Genomic DNA, 22,603 nt, shown 5'->3' with positions numbered 1-22,603 from the left:
CAAAGCGACTTACAACATTGAAGACTTTCAAAATTTGTCAGAAGATAGTGAAACAACCATACATCTCTGTCGGTACAGTAAGGATGTTCATAGAACCAAGCACTAACAATCACTAGGTTAACCCATTCCCTGTGTACAACAAAGATAGCTAGGATAAGACGCTACACAATGCTAAGTACTGTTTTTAAGTGCCAGGACGTACAACATTCAATAAGTGTGTACATTAAGTGACAGGACGTACAAAATATAATAAATGCATAAGAGGGGTGGGGGGGCCGGGGGCTATGAGGCCATCTTAACAGTGGGTAGGTCTGTGGTCCGTGGGCCACAGAGAGGGGGTCCAACCCGAGCAGGTCTTCAACCCTCCTGTGCCCCCCCCCCCCCCCCCCCCCCCTCCCAGACCGCATGGACCTGGAGGAGCCGGCCAAGGTGGACCAGCTGCAGGAGCCGCTGCTGGAGGCGCTGAAGATCTACGCCCGCCGGCGCCGCCCCAACAAGCCTCACATGTTCCCCCGCATGCTGATGAAGGTCACCGACCTCCGGGGCATCAGCACCAAGGGTCAGTCCCCGCCCCGCCCCCCTGGGGTCACGTGACACGGCTCCGAGGGTCAAGTGACCCGGCTCCGAGGGTCACGTGACCCAGCTCTGTCTGTGTGTAGTTATGTGTGTCTCTCTGTTTCCGGTGTCCCAGGTGTGTGTAGTTATGTGTCTCTGTGTCCCCGTTGTGTGTATTGAAGTGTGTATCGATGTCTCTGTGTCCCTGGTGTGTGAATTAGTGTGTGTATTGATGTGTCTCTCTGTGTCCGGTGTCCCAGGAGTGTGTATGAGTGTGTGTATTGAGGTGAATCTCTGTGTCCGAGGTATGTGTGTGTTAGTGTGTGTACTTAAGTCTCTGTGTCTCTCTGGGTCTGGTGTCCCAGGTCTGTGTAGTTGTGTGTCTCTCTGTGTCCCAGGTGTGTGTAGTTATGTGTATAGTTATGAGTGTGTGTGTGTATTGATGTCTCTGTGTCCCAGGTGTGTGTATTGATGTCTCTGTGTCCCAGGTGTGTGTATCAGTGTGTGTATCTGTGTCCCAGGTGTGTGTATCAGTGTGTGTATTGGTGTCTCTGTGTCCCAGGTGTGTGTATCAGTGTGTGTATTGATGTCTCTGTGTCCCAGGTGTGTATCAGTGTGTGTCCCAGGTGTGTGTATTAAGGTGTGTCTCTCTGTGTCCCTCCCCAGGTGCTGAGCGGGCCATCACCCTGAAGATGGAGATCCCCGGCCCGATGCCGCCTCTGATCCGGGAGATGCTGGAGAACCCGGAGGCCTTCGAGGACAGCAGCAGTGAGTCCGGCGACAAGCCGGCCGCCAAGACCCCCGCGGACCCCCCCCCGAAGCCGTCGGCCACGCCCCCGGCCCCGCCCACGGCCCCGCCCGCCGCCCCCACCCCCACCATCAAGAAGGAGCAGGAGGAGCGCGCGACGTCGTGCTCCGCCCCCGCCGAGCAGAAGAGGAGGGAGAAGGAGGAGGGGGGGGGGGACAGCGAGGAGGAGCTGTGGGGGGGGGCGGTGGCGGGGCTGCCGTGAGGAGACCCCCACTGGGGGAGAGTGTGTGTGGGGGGGGGGGGGGGTGAGGGAGAGAGAGACACACGGAGATACCCCGTCCCAGGCCGGGCCGACCCAGACCCCCCCCTCTCCCCCCCCCCATCCGTGTATATAGGTCAATAGGTCAGGACACACACACACACACCCAGCGACACACACATACACACCAAATGAACATGAGGGAGGGAGGGAGGGGGGGGGGGGCAAAGCACTAGAGCCAGTGGAGGAGCACTGGGGGGGGGGGGGGGGGGGGGGGCTGCAACATCCGTACTCTGCAAGACTGTCCGATATTGTCAGCATGGAGCCGGACCCCCCAGGGGGACTGCGGTGAGAGGAGGGGCCGGCGGGGGGGACGCACTACCGCCACATCTGGAACACTGTCTCCTACGCCGTGTTCAGAGGGTTCACCAGCACCTCCTCTATCGGAGGCCTTTCAGGACCCGCCTTATTCCTTCAAGAAAATATAAACATGATTTTTCTATTTCTATGTTTTTTTTCTCCTTCATCATGTAGACTTTCTTCGTATGTTGATTTGCCCATGGGTGGGCGTGGCTCAGCGCTGTAACCCGTGGGTGGGCGTGGCTTAGCGTCGTCCATGTGGGTGGGCGTGGTTTAGCGTTGTCCCTGTGGGTGGGCGTGGCTTAGCGTTGTCCCTGTGGGTGGGCGTAGCTTAGCGTTGTCCCTGTGGGTGGGCGTAGCTTAGCGTTGTCCCTGTGGGTGGGCGTGGCTTAGCGTTGTCCCTGTGGGTTGGCGTAGCTTAGCGTTGTCCCTGCGGGTGGGCGTGGCTTAGCGTTGTCCCTGCGGGTGGGTGTGGCTTAGTGTTGTCCCCCATGGGTGGGTTTGTTTTTGCGCTGTCCCTGTGGGTGGGCGTAGCTTAGCGTTGTCCCTGCGGGTGGGCGTGGCTTAGTGGTGACCCTGTGGGTGGGCGTGGCTTGGCGTTGTCCCCCACGGAGGGAGGAGGGAGGAGAGGGCATGGCCTAGCGGTGTATTTGTTTGTTTTTTGTTGTATCATTGTCATTGAGTCCTATTAACGTTTGATGGGAGAATTTTTTATTGTTACGTTATTGTTAGTATTAATTTCTCAAAGAGGCATCAGCACAGTTAGGCCGAGAGAGAGAGCGAGGCCGAGAGCGAGAGAGAGCCTAAACATATTGATGAATATCAGGTATGCAGTTTAGCTCAGATCTTTTCGTAGCTTGCGTGCCGGACCGCTGAACTGATAAGGCTGAAGATATGACGGTTATGAAAAAACAGGAACATTACATGTACAATAACTCAGGGTGACGGCATCGACGCGGGTGCAGTATTTAATAAACAACCAATATTTGGAGATATTCCTGCACCATTTACGATGGATTCTGGACCGACCAGGATTTGATGTGGCAGGAGACACAATCACTACACAACACAGTATCCTTCACAGACAGCTCAACACGGCCTTACTTACAACGTTACGTTGTCTCTTAACGAGGAACCACAATCCTAGATGTGGTAACACTCCAAATCCATCATTCTGTTCACACACAGATAGACACACAATATTTGCACAATTGGTACCTCTCTATCCCGATCACAGCTTGGACGTTTTTAACGGATGATTTTACAAAAACATGCTGAAGGTATAAGCTTTATTAAAATATATTGTATTTTTGTTGGTGTGAAATGAAATTCTGAAACTACGGATGCAAGATGAACACTAAGGGCCAAACGCCTGGGTAGCAGTCTGAGAGGGTTTTAAAAGCAAGACTGCTGGAAAAGGCTTAAGAGTAGAGATGGACGTGAGTTAATAGTTAGGCGAACAGCATCACCTGACCTAATCTCCCAGACGATGCATTTAGGAACCCGATGAACATTTGTGCACTTTCGTGTTCCATATTGTCAAAGTTAAAATATTTTATGATGTACGATTTATTCTAATGCTAAGGATGTCTTTTTTCTTTCTGTTACTTGTTTTGAATTCTTTGAATATATTTGTGTTAATGTTTGATTATTACAATATATATCGTTTTTCTCGGAAGCTCGTTATTATGCAAAACCTCTGGAACTGATTATTCAGGGATCCTTTCAGCCCATGAACTCTTAACGTTGACCTTCGAAGCCAGGGCGACCCTGCAGAACCGATACCAAAGAACCGGACTTCCAAACGGTGGCTGATGCTTTATATGTTGATGAAAGTATGTCAAACTTTTGCTGGATTGTTTTGACTGTGATGTTCTTGTATTTTGATAAATAATCGATTTTTAACAGATCTTTCAACTTGTAATCTTTGTTATCCCGTAAAACAATTCAACGTAAGGTGATCCAAAGACAAGACTCCGGTCATGGCATTTATTGATCCTTATGAAAGGAGCTTCCAAACACAATGGATTAACACTCGTTCAATCTCCCTGACTTATCATCCGATCAACTCTCACTCCATACAGAATTCAACAACTCATTTCACAGGTGTACCAGAATTCACACACATGCAGAAGTCATGAGTAGCATCCTAAAAAAATCATCATATAATCTAAAAACAAATTAAAGTTTAAAACAAGCATTATATATTACCCAACTCATCATATAATCTAAACACACATTGAAGTTGAAAACGTGTATTATAAATTACACAAAGCATCATATAACCTCAACATATATTGAAGTTTAAGACATGAACCAACAACACGAGGCATGAATGTTAATCTGGAGATGTTGAGCTGGAGAAGTTATGGACCTTCTCAGTCCTTGTCTCTTTCTCTACCGTCTCTTTCTTCACGGTTAGGTGTGATGTAACACTGATCCAACTTCAAAGGTGCCCACTTATTCTACAAATTAAGTCGCACACCAATGTTCAAAAGCTCTGATAATTTGGTTTTAAGACATTCAAAGTACGAAGGTATAATATACACACTTCTACTGGCTCACTGCATCTCAGTACGCCCGAACACACGACTAGAGTAGATCCTAACGGAGATGATCAGTAACCCTCAGTTCTCAATGTCACCACAAGAGGGCGCCAGTCAATGATCTGTGGAGGGACAGAGAATAATGTGTTAAGACTCTTACAAACGGAGCTTAACATGACAAGCCTGTTTGACATTCCATGTTGTATCTTACAACTAGCTATTCTACCGTCAGTGTATCCCCCAGCAGAAGTTATCCAGAACATTAGTGCTTATGCTAGGACTTTCTGTAAGCCAGTGCTCTATCTGAAGTGTGTGTGTGTGTGTGTGTGCGTGGGGGGGGGGGGGGGGATTCAAACCAGTGGTTCTCCTGGTCTCTCGGGGGATCACCTCAGCAGACGAGGTGTTAAGGCGCAGCCAGCGGTCTGACTTCCTCGACCTCAGAGTCAGACTCCTGCTCTTCCATTCAGGTTCCAAGAGACACCAAAAGAGAATGACGTAAATATAACATAGTTCAGAAGAGGTGAATAACAGAGTATCAACTATTGATAACACTGAGTATTAACTATTAATTACACTGAGTATTAATAACCCTAGTACTACGAGTACTAACTCTGCAGTGAGCAGCGAATTATGTGTTGTTGTGGCGCATAAATACACACACACACACACGCACGCACGCAGACACAGCAAAACCCACACCCACACCCACACCCACACACACACACACACACACACACACACACACACACACACCCACACCCAAACACACACTCACCCCACCTGTGTCTCTGCGTCGGGAGCGTTGTCCGTGTCCCAGGGGTCCCCCTCCTCTCCCAGGCTCTCCGGCGTTCCGGACCCGTCCGGACTGAGCCGGCCGCCGTCGGCTGAGGGGACAGCAGCGTTCGTTACCACCGTGTGTCTCTACCGCTCCGTGAGCTGAGGTGTCAGAGCGGGGGGGCGGGGGGGGGGGGGGGGGGGGGGGGGGTAAAACACTCACAGCGTGGGGGGATGCCCAGCCTCTGCTCCAGGTGACGCACGTAGCCTTCCAGGTCCTGCCCGCCACGACGTCAGCGGTACCGGGGGCGAGGGGTGAGTTCAGGCGCCGTGGGCGAGGGATGGGTTTAACGAAAGGAAGAACATTTAATGAGACAAGGCTGAGTTGACCCGAGATGCGATCCTGCTGACCGTCACCCACCAGCCAGCTCTATAAAACACCTCTTTAGCATGACTTACTCTCACTCATACATGACTGTCCCAACCAACCAGCACCCTATCGCCCTATCACCATAGACACATATATAAATATATAAATATATATATTGTTGTGAACTAAATTACTGGAAATTTCCCCCCACTCTGCGGTCCTCCTCAAGATTAAGGGAGTTTGTTCTTGCCCTCTGGTGGGCTAGGGTCCGGGGGGGGGGGGGGGGTCACACATATAAGGCCTGTTAAGCCCTTTGAACCCATACCGCTGTGAATAAGGGCTATACAAATACAATGAATTAAAACCGAACTAAGGATCTTCAAATCAATTAGGTCTTTCTTCCAAGGTTCCTGGACCCTTATAAAGCGGTGTCCCAGCGGGGGGCCCTTGCCTGTCTCTCTGCGTGCTGCGGCTCGCTCTCCTTCTGCATGGCCCTCAGCTGGGCCCTCAGCTCCTGCGCCTCCCGCTTCGCATCGCCCAGCGTCGCCTGCAGGGGGCAGCGATGCTGAGTTTAGATGCAACATGATAAACAACACGATGTGTTTTCCTCGGGGACCGGAGCGGGGGGGGGGAGGAATCCGAGCCGGTCTGACTGGACCGTCCTCACGCTGCGGCGATCCACATGAACGCGGTACCAGGAAATGTTTACGGCATACTTGTGTCACCCGCCTCGTGGCTCTTCTGGCTGTTGCCAATACGCTAATGGATACCACTAGCGTATGTTTAATCACTGGGATTTCTCCATGCGTAATATGAACCAGTCAACAGAGTTCCTGGAGGTCTAAGTGGCGTACAGCAGCTTCTATTTTAAAACCCTTGATGCGTTTACCTTCCCGGTGTTGACACCCAGCAGGATGTCAACACTGGATGTTGAATGACTCACCCTGTTGCACTCCTTCTGCCGCTCCAGGTCCGCCTCCAGCTCCTCCCTCTCCCTCCGCTCCTCCCCCAGCCACTCCTCCCGGCACTGCACCTCCCGGCTCAGCTGCGCCACCTTACTCTGCTCCACCTTCAGAGACAACAACACGTTAACACACTGCTCCACCTTACTCTGCTCCACTTGCAGAGAGACACTAAACATATTGACTGCTCGTCCTTCAGAGAGACACTAAACACGTTAACACTGCTACACCTTACTCTGCTCCACCTTCAGAGAGACAACAACACGTTAACACACTGCTCCACCTAACTCTGCTCCACCGGCAGAGAGACTCTAAACACGTTAACCCTGCTCCACCTTCAGAGAGACACTAAACACGTTAACACTGCTCCACCCGCAGGGAGACACATCACCACACATTACCACTGACCTTACAATTAACCTAGTGATGGTTAGTGCTTGGCACTCGGTTCTATGAACATCCTCACTGTACTGACAGAGATATATTGTTGTTTCTCTTTCTTCTGACAAATGTACGGATAAAAGGGTCTGCTAAACGCCCTAAATGTAAATTAAACCCTGCTGTCCCCCCCTCACCTGGGCGGCCTTGCGGTAGGCGTCCCTCTCCTGGGCCCAGCTGGCCTGGCCCTCCTTGAAGGCCAGCTCCTGCTCCGAGAGCTGCAGGGTGAGTCGTGCCGCCTGCAGCCGCGTCTGGTGCAGCTCCCCCTGGGAGGCCCCCCGCTGGAGCCCCAGCTCCCCCATCTCCCGCCGGAGACCCTCCCCCACGCGCTCGCTGGCCTCCAGGCGCTCCTGCAGCGCGCGCACCGCCGCCAGCGCCGCCTGGTGCTCCACCTGTCAGAGACACCGTCGGCGGACACCGTCAGGGACACCGTCAGCGGACACCGTCAGCGGACACCGTCAGCGGACATTACAGGTGGTGTGGGAACATGAAGTACTTTCTCTATTTTTTAGCTTCTCCGCCTGCGTCGCAATACGTACACTAACCAAACAGTACCTTCATCATACAATAGACTAAGTATAGCTAACTTACTTATACATTTACTCATACTTATCATACAACACACCAACTATAAAATTCCTTTATCAAACAATATATAACTCACACAGTACACCAAACGTGTACAATTGGTTTTAAGACTAATGGTTGAGTCTGTCTGTAGTAGTCATAGTTTTTAATGGTATTTGTAGTTTTTGAGGCTCTGTTTTGTAGTTTACTCTCTATGTGGTTTTGCTAGTTTAAAATCTGCTGCCGGGTCCTGGACCCAACCGTGTGTGACCATTTCATTCGTCCACAGTTCAGCCTTCCTATACCTGCACTGCCTTCCTCTTCTCCTCCTCGTACTTCAGCTGGTCACACATCTTCTTCACCCTCTCCTTCATCCTGACGGGGGAGAGGAGAAACAGTACATGAGCTGGTTCTACAGAGGAGACACTAGATGCGGTACTGGAGGCCCTCGTCCCCACGGTTACCTCTCCAGGGCGGTGTCCGTCTCCCTCCCACAGTCGCTGAGCACCTGCACGTCTTCCTCCAGCTCTCTGATCCGCTGCTCGTCCTCCTCCTTCTCCAGCAGCAGCTGCGTCAGCTCCGTGGACAGGCTGTCTCCCGTCTCCTGCACGTCCTGTCACACATCGGCCCGTTACCCCTCACGTGTGACGGGCCGATGCTTTCACTTTGTATGACTGATTGATTCATCCGTAGTCTAATCTGTGTGTGTGTGTGTGTGTGTCTGCGTGTCTATGTGTGTGTGTCTATCCGTCTGTGTCTTATTGTGTGTGTGTGTGTGTGTGTGTGTGTGTGTGTGTGTGTGTGTGTGTGTGTGTGTGTGTGTGTGTGTGTGTGTGTGTGTGTGTGTGTGTGTGTGTGTGTTTGCGCCACAACAACACATAAACCACTGCATTCTACACACTTTTGGGCAGACTGCTAATTACTTGTGAGTCACACACAGCAACCAACATAAGGTCCCATGATTCCCTCTCCCGTGGGTCTCTCTGTACCTTGTTCCTTCCCTCCACCCTCCTCAGCTTATCACAGCTCTGGCCCACGTCCGCTCTGAGCTCAGAGATCTCCTTCTGCAAGGCCGCCCTCTCCTGCTCCCACCCGGCCCGCTCCGTCTCGTGCCTCTGCGTCTCCTCGTCCTTGCCTCTCTGGGACAGCTCCAGCTCCAGCCTCATGCCCTGCTGGCCCTTCAGACTGTCGTCCAGCTGGCTCTGGGAAGGAGAGAGGCACGGGGAGGACCAACGGGTTTGAGGAGGATGCAGTACTGCTACCGATTGGTCGATTGGTTTCGACCAATCGTGTCGCTGGAGGCGGGGTTCGTAAGCGCTTCATTGGCCAGCAGCGAAGACAAACTCAGTCAGCTGTGTCTGTGAACGCCCAGTTAACGGTCCAACTGACCTTGAGGAGCTGAGCCTTGGGGATGACCAGGAGCATCTCCTCCTCCTCTTCGTCGCGCTCTCCTTCCTCCTCGTCGCGCTCCTCCGTCACGGTCTCCAGGTCGTCCAGCGGCTCCGGGGAGCAGAAGGTGAAGGGAGGGCTGCGGGCCCAGACGAACCCGCCCTCGTTCACGTAGACGAACTGGTACTGGGCGGGGCCGGGCCGGGGCAGGTAGAACGCTGCTCAGGAACCAGGGGAAGTTCTGTTAGCTACTTGGGTCAGCTAACAGGGTGAGCTAACAGGGTGAGCTAACAGAGTGAGCTAACAGGGTCCGCTAACAGGGTGAGCTAACAGGGTCGGCTAACAGGGTGAGCTAACAGGGTGAGCTAACAGAGTGAGCTAACAGGGTCCGCTAACAGGGTGAGCTAACAGGGTGAGCTAACAGAGTGAGCTAACAGGGTCCGCTAACAGGGTGAGCTAACAGGGTCGGCTAATAGGGTGAGCTAACAGGGTGAGCTAACAGAGTGAGCTAACAGGGTCTGCTAACAGTGTGAGCTAACAGGGTCGGCTAACAGGGTCGGCTAACTGGGTGTGCTAACAGGGTCCGCTAACAGGGTCAGATAACAGGTACAGCTAACAGGGTCGCTAACAGGGTCAGCTAACAAAGTCCGCTAACGGGGTCCGCTAACATCATAATGAATCTATGAATCTGTGATGAATCTATTAGAAATAGAATTGGCTAACCCTAACTAACAAGATAAAATAATTCATATGCAAATAAAATAATGTTACTTTAGAGAATTAATAACTAATTGTATGATGTAAAAATAATATACAAATTATTTTTTGTAGGATTGAAAAAACTTCGTACCCTGAAAGACGGCGCAGCAGTTGTGATGGACCCCTTTAGAGCGGCCCTCAGGTACCGGAGCCCAGGTGTAGGTGTGGTAGTTCTTCACCGAGGCCCAGCCCACCTGGAGACCCCCAGAAGACCACCAGGACAGTCAGACCAAAGACTCCAGAACAGTCACACCACAGCTCGGAAAAGTCAGACCACAGACCCCAAAACTGTCACACCACAGCGCTCAGAAAACAGTCAGACCACAGCTCAGAACAGTCAGACCACAGCTCAGAACAGTCGCAGCAGAGCTCAGAACAGTCACACCACAGAGCCCAGAACAGTCACACCACAGAGCCCAGAACAGTCACACCACAGAGCCCAGAACAGTCACACCACAGGGCCCAGAACAGTCACACCACAGCACCAAAGACAACCAGGAGTCCTAAAGGAAGGGTTGCCTCCCTCGTGTGCTCTGCTCACCTGGAAGAGGCCGACCCAGTCCTTGGAGCTCCAGCGGTGCTGGGAGGAGACACTGTAGTGGCAGTCCACCCTGGTCTCAGGGAAGTACGTCTGGCCCACGTTACGGAACACCACGCTGGCCGGTTCCCCCATAGTGCTGTCTGGAGGGAGAACAGCGACAAGCTTTAAGGGGTTCAGGTGGCAGGCCAGCCCAGAACCAGGCGGTGAAACATGACACTTAGGACTGGTATGCTGGGGGCCGTGGTAGTGGGGGTCTGGGTTCCAAGGTGTTGGTAAACAACAGTCTAAAGGTTTCTGAGGGACAGGGGATATGGTCTATAGTTCAGAGGATCTACTTCCGGGAGCTTGCATCCACTCCAGTGGAAAGAAGCTGTCCTGATCTGAACTGTTCTCTGGGGGAGACCAGAGTCTGCTTCAGTGGACGGCCGTGACTCAACATCTGCTGCCTCCGGGCTGACCCCTGCATTGCCAAGTGAGTATCAATCCCTGCCAATTAATTGGTTCAATCCCTGCCCAGTAAGTATCAATCCCTGCCAATAAATTGATTCAATCCCTGCCCAGTAAGTATCAATCCCCGCCCAGTAAGTATCAATCCCTGCCAATAAATAGATTAAATCCCTGCCCAGTAAGTATCAATCCCTGCCCATAAAGTGATTCAATCCCTGCCCAGTAAGTTTATCGATCCATGTCCCGTAAGTGGATGAATCCCTGTCTAGTAAGTATCAATCCCTGCCCAGTAAGCATCAATCCCTGCCCTGTTAGTGTATCAATCGCATGGCCAGTTCCCCCATGCTGCTGTCCAGAGGGAGACCACCGAGATGCTTTAACGGGTTCTGGTGAACGGCCAGCCCAGAGCAGGCGGTGAAACATGACACTAGGGCTGCTATGCTGCCGGTCATGATGCTGGGGGTCATGTTAGTGGGGGTCTCGGTTCCAAGGTGTTGGTAAACAACAGTCTAAAGGTATCCAACGGATAGTGGATATGTTCTATTGTTCAGAGGATATATGTCACTGCTGAATGTAACAATGGCCGTTCTTCTTGAAGGTAAAATTATTTTAAAAATAAAAATCATACCGAAAAATCCCCTAAAGCTTCACTGCAATGAATGTTCACACCTTCAACGAAATGGTTGTCTGGTGGTTGATTAAGTTTCTATATTTCAAATAAAATAACATTTAAGATAAAATGTCATCATACATTATAATGTAAACTAAATATATCCTAGATGTAACAATAGTTCTCCTTTCTTACAATTGTGAGTGACAGATTGAGCTATTAACAGAGTTGTAACTTTCATGAACAACCTTTCAGAACTTACCTGAAGAGTAGATCTTAGGGTGTCCAGAAAAGTCTGATTAAATGTTGGGCTGCATATGCCTTGGAGGTCGTATTCATATAAACTGAGCGCTCATCCGGTCAGATGAGGGACTTGTAGCATGTGGACTGTGTACCAACACAGTGCGCTCACTCTCTCATGGGAGATGTAGTCCCGCAGAACACATACATAACGCATACCAATGTGCGGCGATTCAGAGTATAGACTACATCTCCCATTTCAGAAAGGCTCAGACATGAAACATGAATGTACTGCTATTGCTCTAGTTGTTGCACAATGTGTTTCTCAGTAGCAGCAGGGAGGCAGTATATTTACAAATCCCCCTGGAAAATTATTAATAGCATAAACCTGCCAGCTGTCTGAATACCAATTCATTTACTCGCACAGAAGTGTGCATGTGCGTATGCATGTGGTGCTTCTGTGTTGAAACCCAGAAGAAGAGACGGTGTGTGATCGTCTTACAGAGGGAATTTGGTTAAAGCATGATCATTACATAACATATCCGATCACGTGCTAACTGTTTACGGGTCCAGGGAACGATAAACAGGTCTAGGTAAAGGGCTGCTTCATCACGCGTAGGCCTGCATCCACTCCTGTAGACAAGTTGACCTGAACTGTTCTCTGGGAGACCCTGCTTCGACGGACAACCATGACATCTGATCCCTCCTGACTCCAGCACTGCCCAGTTAGTGTCAGTCCCTGCCCAGTTAGTGTAAAAATCCCCTCCCAGTAAGTATCAATTCCCGCCCGTAGAAATCTATGAATAAATCCCTGCAGCCTGCTGTAAAGTAGCCGATTGCATGACTTACTTTTCCCACAGATCCCAATAATCATTTCAGGTCCTAAAGAAACTATGTAGGTCACCTGGGCTCTTTGACCAACCTGCAACCACCCCAATCAGGTGAAGACATTTGTGAGAGGAGCGTTTGTCCATTACACCACAATGTCTGGACTGGATTCAGGCGGGAACGGAACAGCCAGATACTTAACCCCGGCCTGCCTCAGTTACCTTGCATTGGTGAGGCTTAACCGCGCCATCAACCAGGGATGAATTTACACGTGGAGGTGGTGATGCAGGATCCAGTTTACTGAAAGCCTTCATCATCTTTCCAACTTTCTAGTTCAATCATGAATTGTGACGTCATGTATTTCAAAGTATCTTCCTTTGACGCTGATATTTAGAGATGCACAGCTGTTTGAAGTCTCAGAAATGAGACCTCCCCATCAGACTAATGATACGAAGAATAAACTTTGATAAATTCTGCATACAACGCAAAGGAAAACACTGCATGGAGTCAAGAAGAAGCCAACATATTTCATGCAAACATTTATTTCTTTACGTAAAACACTGATACTATTGAAGTATCCACATGTGTAATCATCCAATACGTTTATTTCCACTCGCAGCAAACAAGAAGCAGCAACTCGTCCCTGGAGGATCCACAACCCTCTGCAGACTGGGCCTTGGTGTCCACCAGCGAATGCCGACTCTGAAAGGTCCGAGGTTGACGGCACCATAGCAGACTTCATGTCACGGGTCCGACTCAGCGGAGGTCCAAAACCTACGACTTCAGGTTCAACACATGAAATGCACCCTTTTCTTTCCATGGACCATGTTCCCCCACCCACCTGGTGAAGCTGCGACCGGCCAGGTACCTGCTGGCTCAGGACACAAGGAACAAGACTACATTTAGCAGTGTGTTGATGTACTTTTCGGCAACTCCGTATTCTTACATTTACAAGAGAATACAAAAACAAGCAGACGACTCGCGTGGGTTTCTTCCCATTAGAAGGCGAACTGAAAGCTCCCTGCTATATTAAGTACCAGTCTCTTCTGTGACCAGCTAGTACAGCTCAAGATGAGCCTTAAGTGTCGGTGCAACACACTGGTCTGCCTGCAGCAGCTGCTCAATCAACATCATCATCTTCCGGCTGGGAGTAGACTACCATAGCCACTACCCAAACCCATCATTGACCACTTGGTACCACCAGGTTGGGGATAAACTAGACCGTCTTAACACAAGCAGTCACTGCCACACCTGCAGGTGACTCGTGTAGTCTACGTACTTGGAAATTGTGCATTGATGCATCAATTTCTATTAGGCGCTTTCAAGGGTAAACTTGACCCAAGACCAATCCTGAACCTATACCTAGTGAAGGAGAAGGTTTGTTAATAAATACGAGTGTAGTTAGTCTCAAAAAGAGCCACATTCTATCAAGCAGAGAAATTTTACAATTTGTTTTCCAGCATCATACCCTTCCACATCCATTAAGACCGCTGAAGCTGGCCGCCCGTCCTTCAGCTCCTAAAGATACTTTGATTTACTCCTTTAAAACGCAGTCAACATGCACTGCATGGAAGTGGCCCTTACCTCCCAGGAGGGGCGTCAACCGGATTCATCATCCTCATCAAGACAACCAGTCGATGGAAAAATCTGCGAAAGATCAGTTACAATAGACTGAACAAAGGGTCAAAGTTTGAGACACAAAATTGCATCATCATACTTTAGACATACCGTTTGAGGAGAAGTTGAAGTCTTGCTCATCAGGGGTATAAATGCTCAGGATACTGACGGTACCATCAATGAGGAACGCCTTCATTATTTGATATTGGGCTAACTTAACAAAAACATGAATTTCCAAAGTCGCAATGCTTAGCAAATCAAGTAGATTGTAGCTTAAAATAACCTGGACATTTATTCAATGCAGATTCTAAATCTGCAAATGTTACCAATGAAACCACATCTTAAAACTGATATGTTCTACAGATCAATGCTGCCCAGCCCGAACCCCACTCCTTGTTTACAAGCATCTTCATGATGAAGTCTAGCATGAACCATGCCTGGTAAAAACCACATGCATGAAGGTCAATCCATTAAGTCTTACCATCAAGATACTCAGTTAATCTCTTAATAATGTTCACTTGCCTTTATGGTACAAATCTTCCAATATGCAAATTACACACCGAACTTCAAAGTGAAATGTACTGAAGCAGCTGAATTTGCCAGTGAGGATGTTCCTGGTAAATAAAGTCATTTCTAAAAGACATGCCATCAGTCTACTAATACAGAACTAGATATGCACAGCACTCACTTTTAAACCCAACAGAACACAAATCTCATGACCGTTGCGTTGGACTAGTGATGCCTTCCTCACAAACCAGTAGGTCAGTGGCCGGTACAAACAGCCCTGCCAGCAGACAAGCCAATCAAATGCAGAGGTAGGCACTTGTCAGAGGGAAGCTGTCAAACATTTGACCGGTTGACAGTCCTGGTTGATTTCAAAGCTGCGACCAATTCTCCTGGATCCAATTCTTCCCCCAGCGCTTCCCCTCAACCATCGCCGGCCACTCAACCATCGTGGCCACAGGTCCCACCACCACCGTGGCCACGGGTCTCACACCCACCGTGGCCACGGGTCTCACACCCACCGTGGCCACGGGTCTCACACCCACCGTGGCCACGGGTCTCACACCCACCGTGGCCACGGGTCTCACCACCATCGTGGCCACAGGTCCAACCACCATCCAGGCCACAGGTCCAACATCCATCCAGGCCACAGGTCCCACAACCATCGTGGCCACAGGTCTCACAACCATCGTGGCCACAGGTCTCACAACCATCGTGGCCACAGGTCTCACAACTATCCAGGCCAAAGGTCTCCTACCAAAGTTGTGACAGACGTTATGGGGGGGCCAAAGGGGCCCCCCCATATGTCAAGTCAGTCAGGCACAGTGTAGAGAACAAACATCACAACACTGAAAACATTACAATCAGCAAGGCCATGTTCACCAACAGTGGTAGTAGCATGTTGAAGTTTACGGGGAGGAAGTAAGGCTAATTTCACATTGATATAATACGCCAAGAATTTAAGCTACTGCAATTACGTAAACCTGAAAGTTCACAATTAGGCTTTTACATCAAAATAAAAACTGAATTCGTAAAAAAATAATAATAATCAGCAGAGAGGTTTTAAGCCCATGTATGCGGTTTAGTAATCCACAACACGGCTCACCTGAAGCCAACAGCCCAAACAAATCAATTAAAACTTCACCCAGGTCATAACTTCAACAAGCTAATAAGGAATAGTATTGGATTGCTCACTGCGGTGTCAGTTGTTGAAGACTCCGCTGGTGACCACGTGATCCTGCTTGTTGAGTCAGAAGAACGCCGTTCTACCAGCTAGAGCCCAAGCTTGCAGCTGGTTTGCCACCGTCCAAGGCAACAAAACAAAAGAAACACAACACCACGTGTTTGCCTTAATATAGGGGCTGAGTGACAAACCTGAACTTAATTAGGAGCTAATGAGATAGACTGCGCTGTGATTTGCCACAGAGAACGCGCTGTGATTGGACCCAGAGAATGGGCTGTGATTGGCCATGAGAGAATGCAGAGATAGGCCTACCCATCATCATTGGTGGAACATTTGATGATGAATAATGGCTTGCTTTAATTATGATAAACTCTTCATCCTTAGAGTGACTCATTAAGTAAATTATTAATATTATTAATCGTGCATGAGATCTGATTTACACTGTAGCGGGTTTTGCAATCGATCGTCAACTGTATTCAAATCATTTTGAAAATATTTTATTTAAAATAAAGAAAGCAACAAAACATGATAACTTTCTTGACAAAGTTTTTAAATACGTTGAATAGTATTAAATTGTGAAAACGAAAAGTGTATTGTGTTCAGCACAAGGAGGAAAGGAATTAAATATGGTCTTTGAGAAAACCAATGGAGTGGTTTTTCCCGTTAGTGTAAAAGCAGAACTATTGTCATTTAGGAGACAATGTCCTAGAGAGCGACTGGGATCTCCTCATGATGCCTACTGGGGGATACTGGGCATCAAACCCAGTAAATAATGGCAGTTCCTTTTCACCTAAAATGAATAAAACATAAAAAGGTACATGTTGGTACTACCTCTCTTCAAGGCATCGAAATGATGCACAGATTGCAAAAAAAAACAGCTCTTTGGAAGATTAGTGTTCCTAAACCCATGATTTAAGAAAGCAGTCTTTCAATGACTTTTAAATCCCTTTGAATGCAAAGGAAAACCCTGCAGGTTTATGCTAGCTGAGCATAAGATTTACAGTGCAGATGCGATTCCAAATAAATATCTGAAAATGCTCCCCTGATATATATTAATAAAGCGTTAACTGTCTTTCCATTAGTGTCAGAAATCAAGATAGATTAAGCTAAAAAGAAGGCTTTCCAGAAGGCTTTTCCCCCTCAACTATTGGGGAATAAAACAGCTAACTGGTCCCAGTACTGTGAGTTCAACATCCACCATGACGAGGCAGTTCTCACTGGTCCCAGTGCAGTGAGTTCAACATCCACCACGACGACGCGGCTCTCACTGGTCCCAGTGCAGGGAGTTCAGCATCCACCACGACGAGGCGGTTCTCACTGGTCCCAGTGCTTTGAGTTCAACATCCACCCCGACGACGCGGCTCTCACTGAAGGCACACTTGGCCCAGGGGTCACTCGTTCCTCAAAAGAGCAAGGACACCGAGTTCCTCCAGCGTAACCATAGCGACCTCTGCCCAGCCCTTATTGGCTTGAGGGTTCCTGGGGGAGGGATGCATGATCCCCTCCACCCTCACGTCGCCCATACCGGCGGCAGCCAGAGCTTTCCTCGCCCGGTGCTCCGCCACCCGTCCCACGCCGATCACCATGGTGACCCCCAGCGCCCGGGCCGCCTGGCACAGCGCCGCGTCACACAGCGCCAGCAGGTCGTTGCGCTCCCTCACCGCCAGCTCCGGGGGCGTGAGGTTCTTGCCGCTCTCAGCCATGAACATGAGCGGGCACAGGTTGTGCACAAAGCAGTGGCGGAAGAACCGCTCCGGCTCCCCGCAGAGCTGCCGGAAGAGGCCCCAGAAGCGGGCCCCGCTCACTTCGCTCTTGGTGCTGGCCAACCCTGTGATGAGTCTCTTGGGGTGCTCCTCCGCGGGACGCCCCACCTCGCCCGTGATCCCGAACCAGTCGCGCACCACGTTGACCTCCCCGAACGGGACCTGGAGAAGGGAATAAAAAAATTACATTTCAATTTAGGGGATTTTATCAAAAGTGACTTACAACGGTTCATGCACACATTCACTCCCCGACGGCGTAGTCAACTATACAAGGCGACAGCCTTGTATAGTATCACGGAATTCATGCAAAACAGTCAATGGTGTGGTTAACTTAATATACTCAATATATACTTCCTCACCCCCGTCTGCGCCATGCCGAAAGGTCCGGGGTTCATCCCCAGGAACAGGACACTCTGGCCCCCCCGACAGAACTTCTGGACGAAGGCTTGGTGCGGCTCCCAGGCGTACTGCAGCGGGCGGTACACGTACCGTACCGGGGGGCCGAACCCCAGCCGGTCGAGGTCCGCGTTCAGCCGCAGCTCAACCTCCAGAAAGGCTCTAGCGCTCATGTTATTGGTGGGTTTACAAATATGAGACAGGCTTTCGTTTTCCTCCCCGTGACCGGGAGGTTAATTTCTGGGCTTTTCCCCGTGGTTCATTGTTAGATGTCCGGTTATAATTACCCTGCATTAAAAGACAAGGCACAATGATTCTTCACCTGTCAGTCGGACTATATTCTCTGATTTCAGCCATTTGCAGAGGATCTGGTTGTGTTCCTTTGTGTTCTTCTTCGGGCAGCCTTAGAAACGCGTGCTTTACCGCCCCCTGGTGGACACTCACCGACCTGGCTGGACTCATGCGGCCCGCCAAGCTTTAATCGGTGGCTCTCATCTCAGCCAACGGGCGATTCTAGGTTCTGACTTTTGGGGGGGCTCAGCCCCAGGAAACCACAGGGGTATATGAAGTATATAAGGGGGGGGGATTTTGAATATCGTTGTTCTGCCCTTCAGGCATTTCATTTGAATTGAATGCTTTAAATTTGTGTTTCATCCAGACTTTTATTTTGACGTTGTATTTTCGAGCTGCACATGAAGCAGGAAGGAAAATAGTTTAGATCACGTTAGAATGCGCGCGTAGAAAACGTTAGAAACGGCAGGTTGATTGGGAGTGCAGACGGTCACTACCCCAGAGAAAGGCTTCTTGCATGTTGGTTCCCCAGCAGAGGCATCGCTTGTACGTATCGTATCTTTGTTGTGGCTGTGTTGACTCATTTGTATGTTAATTACATGATGTAAAAACGGAGTTATAAGGCTAACTAATCGGGAATGTTAACTATGCATGTTAGTTTCAACACGTGGCCTTCAAGATAATTTTAGTTCTAAGAAATGTTAACATTTAGCCTTATTGTGATTTCTATACTTAAGGTATTGTTCAAGGAAACTAGGTGACTTAACTAATTGCAATACTTTGTTGTTTGTTTTCTAGTTTCACTCTCTTTCATCTTTTGATCTCTTGATCTTATCTACATGGATTCAATACAATGTGAAGAATGGAAATAAATCTACAAACAAGAATTCAAGGCATTCTTCATGTTCATGAATAGAAGAGAGTTTAGCTCACTGTCTAGTTGGAGTTAGCACACCCCACCGAGGACAGTACAATCGTAGATGGGATTTCCTGCATTCTGCTACATTTTAGGGTGACCTGATCCTAAATTTATTCTGGTGGGGGGGTAAATCGATCTATTTATCTATCAATCCAACACATTGTATATTTTTGAACAGTCTGCTGGTTTATTGTCAGAAAAGCACAGACCTTTTGTAACCGTTTAACCTCAGTTAAACTCATAATACCAATTAGTATTTCATCCAAGAGGAAAAGTCCCTCGCTCTTAAAGAAGAAATAAATTGTTTATAACTTAACCTTTTTATCAGAGTTATAGATAACACTTTTGTAAATGTAGTAGTATCATATTATCCATGATTTTTATTTTGTCCTGTCCGACCTTTATTTTCTTAGTTACTATTCTGTTGTATGTCTAAGCCAATAGCTGGGAGTGTCATCTAAAAAATGTGGTACTGAACCACTAAAGTGGTGAAAGGACAAAGGACTGTTTGGATGAAGGAATAATCAAATGGATGTGAATTGTAATCACAAATTTGAGGTATATTAAATTTCCTTTGTGCAAGTTTCCCTCAAAAATGACCATATTTTCCCGTTTTTTTTATTTACACAGTGACTAGAACACATTGGTACAACATGTGCTAGATTAATAATATTAGAAACAGACCATTATTTCGGGAGCACTAAATTATATAATCATTATTATTATTACCTGGCCATGTTATAACACAGCTGGAAATCGTGGATTTTCTGATAAAGACTAGCTAGCCTCTTGGAAAGACACAACAGCAGAAACTATGTTAGGTGCTTCTCATGATGCCTACTGATGGATACTGGGCATTGAACCCAGTAAATAATCACAGTTTCTTTTCGCCTAAAATAAATAAAACATAAAAAGGTAGGGCATGGAAATGATGCACATATTGCAAAGAATACAGCTCTTTGGAAGATTAGTGTTCCTATACCCATGAATTTAAGAAATTGGTCTTTCAATGACTTTAAAATCCCTTTGAATGTGTTACGTATGCAAATAAAGTCTCTTTAAAGCTATTCCTTTGGATTCGAATACTTTCCCTGAAGAAAAACGTAATAAATGCAAAGGAAAACCCTGCAGGTTTATGCTACCTGAGCATAAGATTTACAGTGCAGATGCGATCCTAAATAAATATCTGAAAATGCTCCACTTCTATATATTAACTATTAATGTCAGAAATAAAGATAGAATAAGTTAAAAAATAATAATCTCCAGAAGAGCGGAATAAAACAGCTCACTGGCCCCAGTGCAGTGAGTCAAACATCCTCAATGATGAGACAGCAGGTACACTCAGACAGTCACTGTTCCTTAAAGTGAGAGAGGACACCGAGTTCCTCCAGCGTAACCTTAGCAACCTCCGCCCAGCCCTTATTGGCTTTAGGGTTCCTGGGGGAGGGATGCATGAGCCACCCCACCCTCACGTCGCCCATACCGGCGGCCGCCAGAGCTTTCCTCGCCCGTTTCTCCGCCAAGTGTCCGACGCCGATCACCGTGGTGACCCCCAGCACCCGGACAATCTGGCACAGCGCCGCGTCACACAGCGCCAGCAGGGCGTTGCGCTCCTCCACCGCCAGCTCCGGGGGCGTGACGTTCTTGCCGCTCTCAGCCATGAACGATAGCGGGCACAGGTTGTGCACATAGCAGTGGCGGAAGAACCGCTCCGGCTCCCGGCAGAGCTGCCGGAAGAGGCCCCAGAAGCGGGCTCCGCTCACTTCGCTCCTGGTGATGGCGAACCCTCTGACGGGTTTCTTGGGGTGCTCCTCCGCGGGACGCCCCACCTTGCCAGTGATCCCGAACCAGTCGCGCACCACGTTGACCTCCCCGAACGGGACCTGTAGAAGGGAATAAAAACATTATATTTAGAAGATTTTATAAAAAGTGACTTACAACGGTTCATACACACATTCACACCCCGACGGAGACAACGATGCAAGGTGACAGCCAGCTCGTCGGGACTAATGAGGGTGAGGCGACATGAGTCAGGGACATCTCGACACTCGCGAGGAGGAGCCGGGGATCGAACTAGCAACCTTCCGGTTACCAGTCAACCCGCTCTACCTGCTGAGCTACTGCCGTCCGAAAACATTAATCTTATAAATGTGTTAATTAAACTGACTTAAATATCTATGTATCACGAAATTCCCGCAAAACATTGAATGATGTGGTGAAAATCCTCACCCCCGTCTGCGTCATGCCGAAAGGTCCGGGGTTCATCCCCAGGAACAGGACACTCTGGCCCCCCCGACAGAACTTCTGGACGAAGGCTTGGTGCGGCTCCCAGGCGTACTGCAGCGGGCGGTACACGTACCGTACCGGGGGGCCGAACCCCAACTGGTCGAGCTCCGCGTTCAGCCGCAGCTCAATCTCCAGAAACTCTTTGGCCGTCATGTTGTTGTGTCTGAAGGTTTAGAAATAAGGTTTCGTTTCCTCTCCGTGACCGGGAGGTTCATTTCTGGGCGTTTCCCTGTGGTAGCTGTTCGGATTATAATTACCCTTCATTAAAATACAAGGTAGGATGATCATTCACCTGTCAGTCCGGGGGCCTCTACGAATAGTCAAAACTCCTAACCTATATGCCTCAATTACTTAACCTTTGTGGAAAAAGTCATCGGGTCAAGGAGAGATGAAAAGGTGCTTCCTTTCGAACACAGGAAAAGACAGCAATGTTTAAAATTAATTCGACTCCACTTTTCCCAACCGAAGTCATTGCACGACGGGGAGTATTGCTGACCTCTAGCGTCTCTAGGGTGGAACTACAGTTTTCCGAAGTTGGACTACAACAAGCGCTCTTTTAATCCATGCGTTCTTGTATTGATTTCAATCAGGTTGTCGCCAGCAGTGAGAATCACTTAGGTCGGACTTGGCCAAACTGGGAATTGTATCCCAATTCACATGTGAAAAAAAAATGCTCAATTTATGTTGATGTTGGAATTAACTTCCCCCAGTAGTCTCTTAAATGTGAAGTCGGCATTTAATTTTCTTACGGTGTATTGTGTGCTTAATAACAAGCAATAAATGATTTCATTTCTATTCAAATAATGCGTTTCTGGAATTGGTATGCATTATTATCAATTGTATTTTCTTCTATTCTATTCCTCTTCGTTACCGTGTCTCTCATGCGTCTTCGCATAGAGTCGGTAAACTTCGTCGGGGGCATGTTGCTTTAAATATCCTTTTAAGGATTATGGGATACAACTATCTCCTTTCCTTTCGTAAAGGTTGTTCAGGGGAGACTACGAATTCTCTTTTTTGCATAGGAAATTTCCTTCCTATGCAAATGTAGTAGAAGTACTTGGTGGAAAGGTGGTTCGAATTCTAGAAATTCTTAGAGGACAGGAGCCTCGATGCATCCTTTAGCACAGGTTACTCCTGAGCAACCTTTACGAAAGGACACTGACCCCCTAGACAAGGACACTCAGCCCCTAGCAGAACACTCACACCTCAGAGGACATTCACCCCCTCTAGCAGGACTCTCGTCCCCTAGCA

The 22,603-nt window shown here is 48.7% G+C and overlaps 4 protein-coding genes across 19 annotated transcripts; 1 reads left to right on the top strand and 3 right to left on the bottom strand.

The window, feature by feature from the left end:
- Window positions 1-404: 404 nt before the first annotated feature.
- LOC130402285 (retinoic acid receptor gamma-A-like) lies at window positions 405-4,350 on the top strand. The gene is made up of 3 exons (XM_056606430.1): window positions 405-559; window positions 1,222-1,406; window positions 4,345-4,350. The coding sequence occupies exons 1-3, from the start codon at window positions 406-408 to the stop codon at window positions 4,348-4,350; spliced, it is 345 nt and encodes a 114-aa protein (XP_056462405.1). The 5' UTR covers window position 405.
- Window positions 3,541-11,712, bottom strand: LOC130402482 (calcium-binding and coiled-coil domain-containing protein 1-like). Of its 9 annotated transcripts, none has more exons than XM_056606664.1 (14): window positions 11,588-11,712; window positions 10,269-10,408; window positions 9,819-9,921; window positions 8,969-9,186; window positions 8,569-8,781; window positions 8,044-8,192; window positions 7,885-7,954; window positions 7,150-7,404; window positions 6,556-6,681; window positions 6,064-6,159; window positions 5,466-5,520; window positions 5,249-5,361; window positions 4,825-4,924; window positions 3,541-4,590 (listed from the first exon to the last, which is right to left on the bottom strand). In XM_056606664.1, the coding sequence occupies exons 2-14, from the start codon at window positions 10,398-10,400 to the stop codon at window positions 4,583-4,585; spliced, it is 1,638 nt and encodes a 545-aa protein (XP_056462639.1). In that variant the 5' UTR covers window positions 10,401-10,408; window positions 11,588-11,712; the 3' UTR covers window positions 3,541-4,582. The 9 variants fall into 9 exon arrangements, with proteins under 9 accessions (XP_056462639.1, XP_056462636.1, XP_056462641.1 ...); XM_056606661.1 differs by having other exon boundaries at window positions 4,825-4,940; window positions 5,250-5,361; XM_056606666.1 differs by having other exon boundaries at window positions 3,543-4,590; window positions 4,825-4,919; window positions 11,588-11,711.
- Window positions 11,713-12,926: 1,214 nt separating this feature from the next.
- On the bottom strand, window positions 12,927-18,269 carry LOC130402567 (single-strand selective monofunctional uracil DNA glycosylase-like). Of its 8 annotated transcripts, XM_056606784.1 has the most exons (7): window positions 17,820-18,269; window positions 15,709-17,622; window positions 14,122-14,224; window positions 13,978-14,040; window positions 13,862-13,911; window positions 13,673-13,755; window positions 12,927-13,264 (listed from the first exon to the last, which is right to left on the bottom strand). In XM_056606784.1, the coding sequence occupies exons 1-2, from the start codon at window positions 18,027-18,029 to the stop codon at window positions 17,089-17,091; spliced, it is 744 nt and encodes a 247-aa protein (XP_056462759.1). In that variant the 5' UTR covers window positions 18,030-18,269; the 3' UTR covers window positions 12,927-13,264; window positions 13,673-13,755; window positions 13,862-13,911; window positions 13,978-14,040; window positions 14,122-14,224; window positions 15,709-17,088. The 8 variants fall into 8 exon arrangements, with proteins under 8 accessions (XP_056462759.1, XP_056462761.1, XP_056462763.1 ...); XM_056606786.1 differs by lacking the exon at window positions 13,673-13,755; XM_056606783.1 differs by lacking the exon at window positions 12,927-13,264 and having other exon boundaries at window positions 13,377-13,755.
- A 985-nt stretch (window positions 18,270-19,254) lies between these two features.
- On the bottom strand, window positions 19,255-21,593 carry LOC130402224 (single-strand selective monofunctional uracil DNA glycosylase-like). The gene is made up of 2 exons (XM_056606366.1): window positions 21,296-21,593; window positions 19,255-20,949 (listed from the first exon to the last, which is right to left on the bottom strand). Exons 1-2 carry the CDS (start codon window positions 21,503-21,505, stop codon window positions 20,416-20,418), a joined length of 744 nt encoding a protein of 247 aa, XP_056462341.1. The 5' UTR covers window positions 21,506-21,593; the 3' UTR covers window positions 19,255-20,415.
- Window positions 21,594-22,603: the final 1,010 nt, after the last annotated feature.

The sequence above is a fragment of the Gadus chalcogrammus genome, chromosome 13 (assembly GCF_026213295.1).
Source record: "Gadus chalcogrammus isolate NIFS_2021 chromosome 13, NIFS_Gcha_1.0, whole genome shotgun sequence".
Classification (NCBI taxonomy): domain Eukaryota; kingdom Metazoa; phylum Chordata; class Actinopteri; order Gadiformes; family Gadidae; genus Gadus; species Gadus chalcogrammus.
The sequence above is the reverse complement of the archived record's forward strand: the minus strand, read 5'-3'. Positions and strand labels throughout refer to the sequence as shown.

Excerpts from the sequence above, each read along its gene's own strand:
- LOC130402224 (XM_056606366.1), bottom strand. The coding sequence starts at position 21,505 with ATGACGGCCAAAGAGTTTCTGGAGATTGAGCTGCGGCTGAACGCGGAG. Across the intron at positions 20,950-21,295 it reads TCGGCATGACGCAGACGGGG|GTCCCGTTCGGGGAGGTCAA; the intron begins GTGAGGATTTTC and ends TCCCTTCTACAG.
- LOC130402482 (XM_056606658.1), bottom strand. The coding sequence starts at position 10,400 with ATGGGGGAACCGGCCAGCGTGGTGTTCCGTAACGTGGGCCAGACGTAC. Across the intron at positions 6,160-6,555 it reads GGCAGAAGGAGTGCAACAGG|GCGACGCTGGGCGATGCGAA; the intron begins GTGAGTCATTCA and ends TGCCCCCTGCAG. Across the intron at positions 4,941-5,249 it reads GCTCCCGACGCAGAGACACA|GGAACCTGAATGGAAGAGCA; the intron begins GGTGGGGTGAGT and ends TTGGTGTCTCTT.
- LOC130402567 (XM_056606784.1), bottom strand. The coding sequence starts at position 18,029 with ATGAGCGCTAGAGCCTTTCTGGAGGTTGAGCTGCGGCTGAACGCGGAC. Across the intron at positions 17,623-17,819 it reads TCGGCATGGCGCAGACGGGG|GTCCCGTTCGGGGAGGTCAA; the intron begins GTGAGGAAGTAT and ends TCCCTTCTCCAG.
- LOC130402285 (XM_056606430.1), top strand. The coding sequence starts at position 406 with ATGGACCTGGAGGAGCCGGCCAAGGTGGACCAGCTGCAGGAGCCGCTG. Across the intron at positions 560-1,221 it reads CCGGGGCATCAGCACCAAGG|GTGCTGAGCGGGCCATCACC; the intron begins GTCAGTCCCCGC and ends GTCCCTCCCCAG.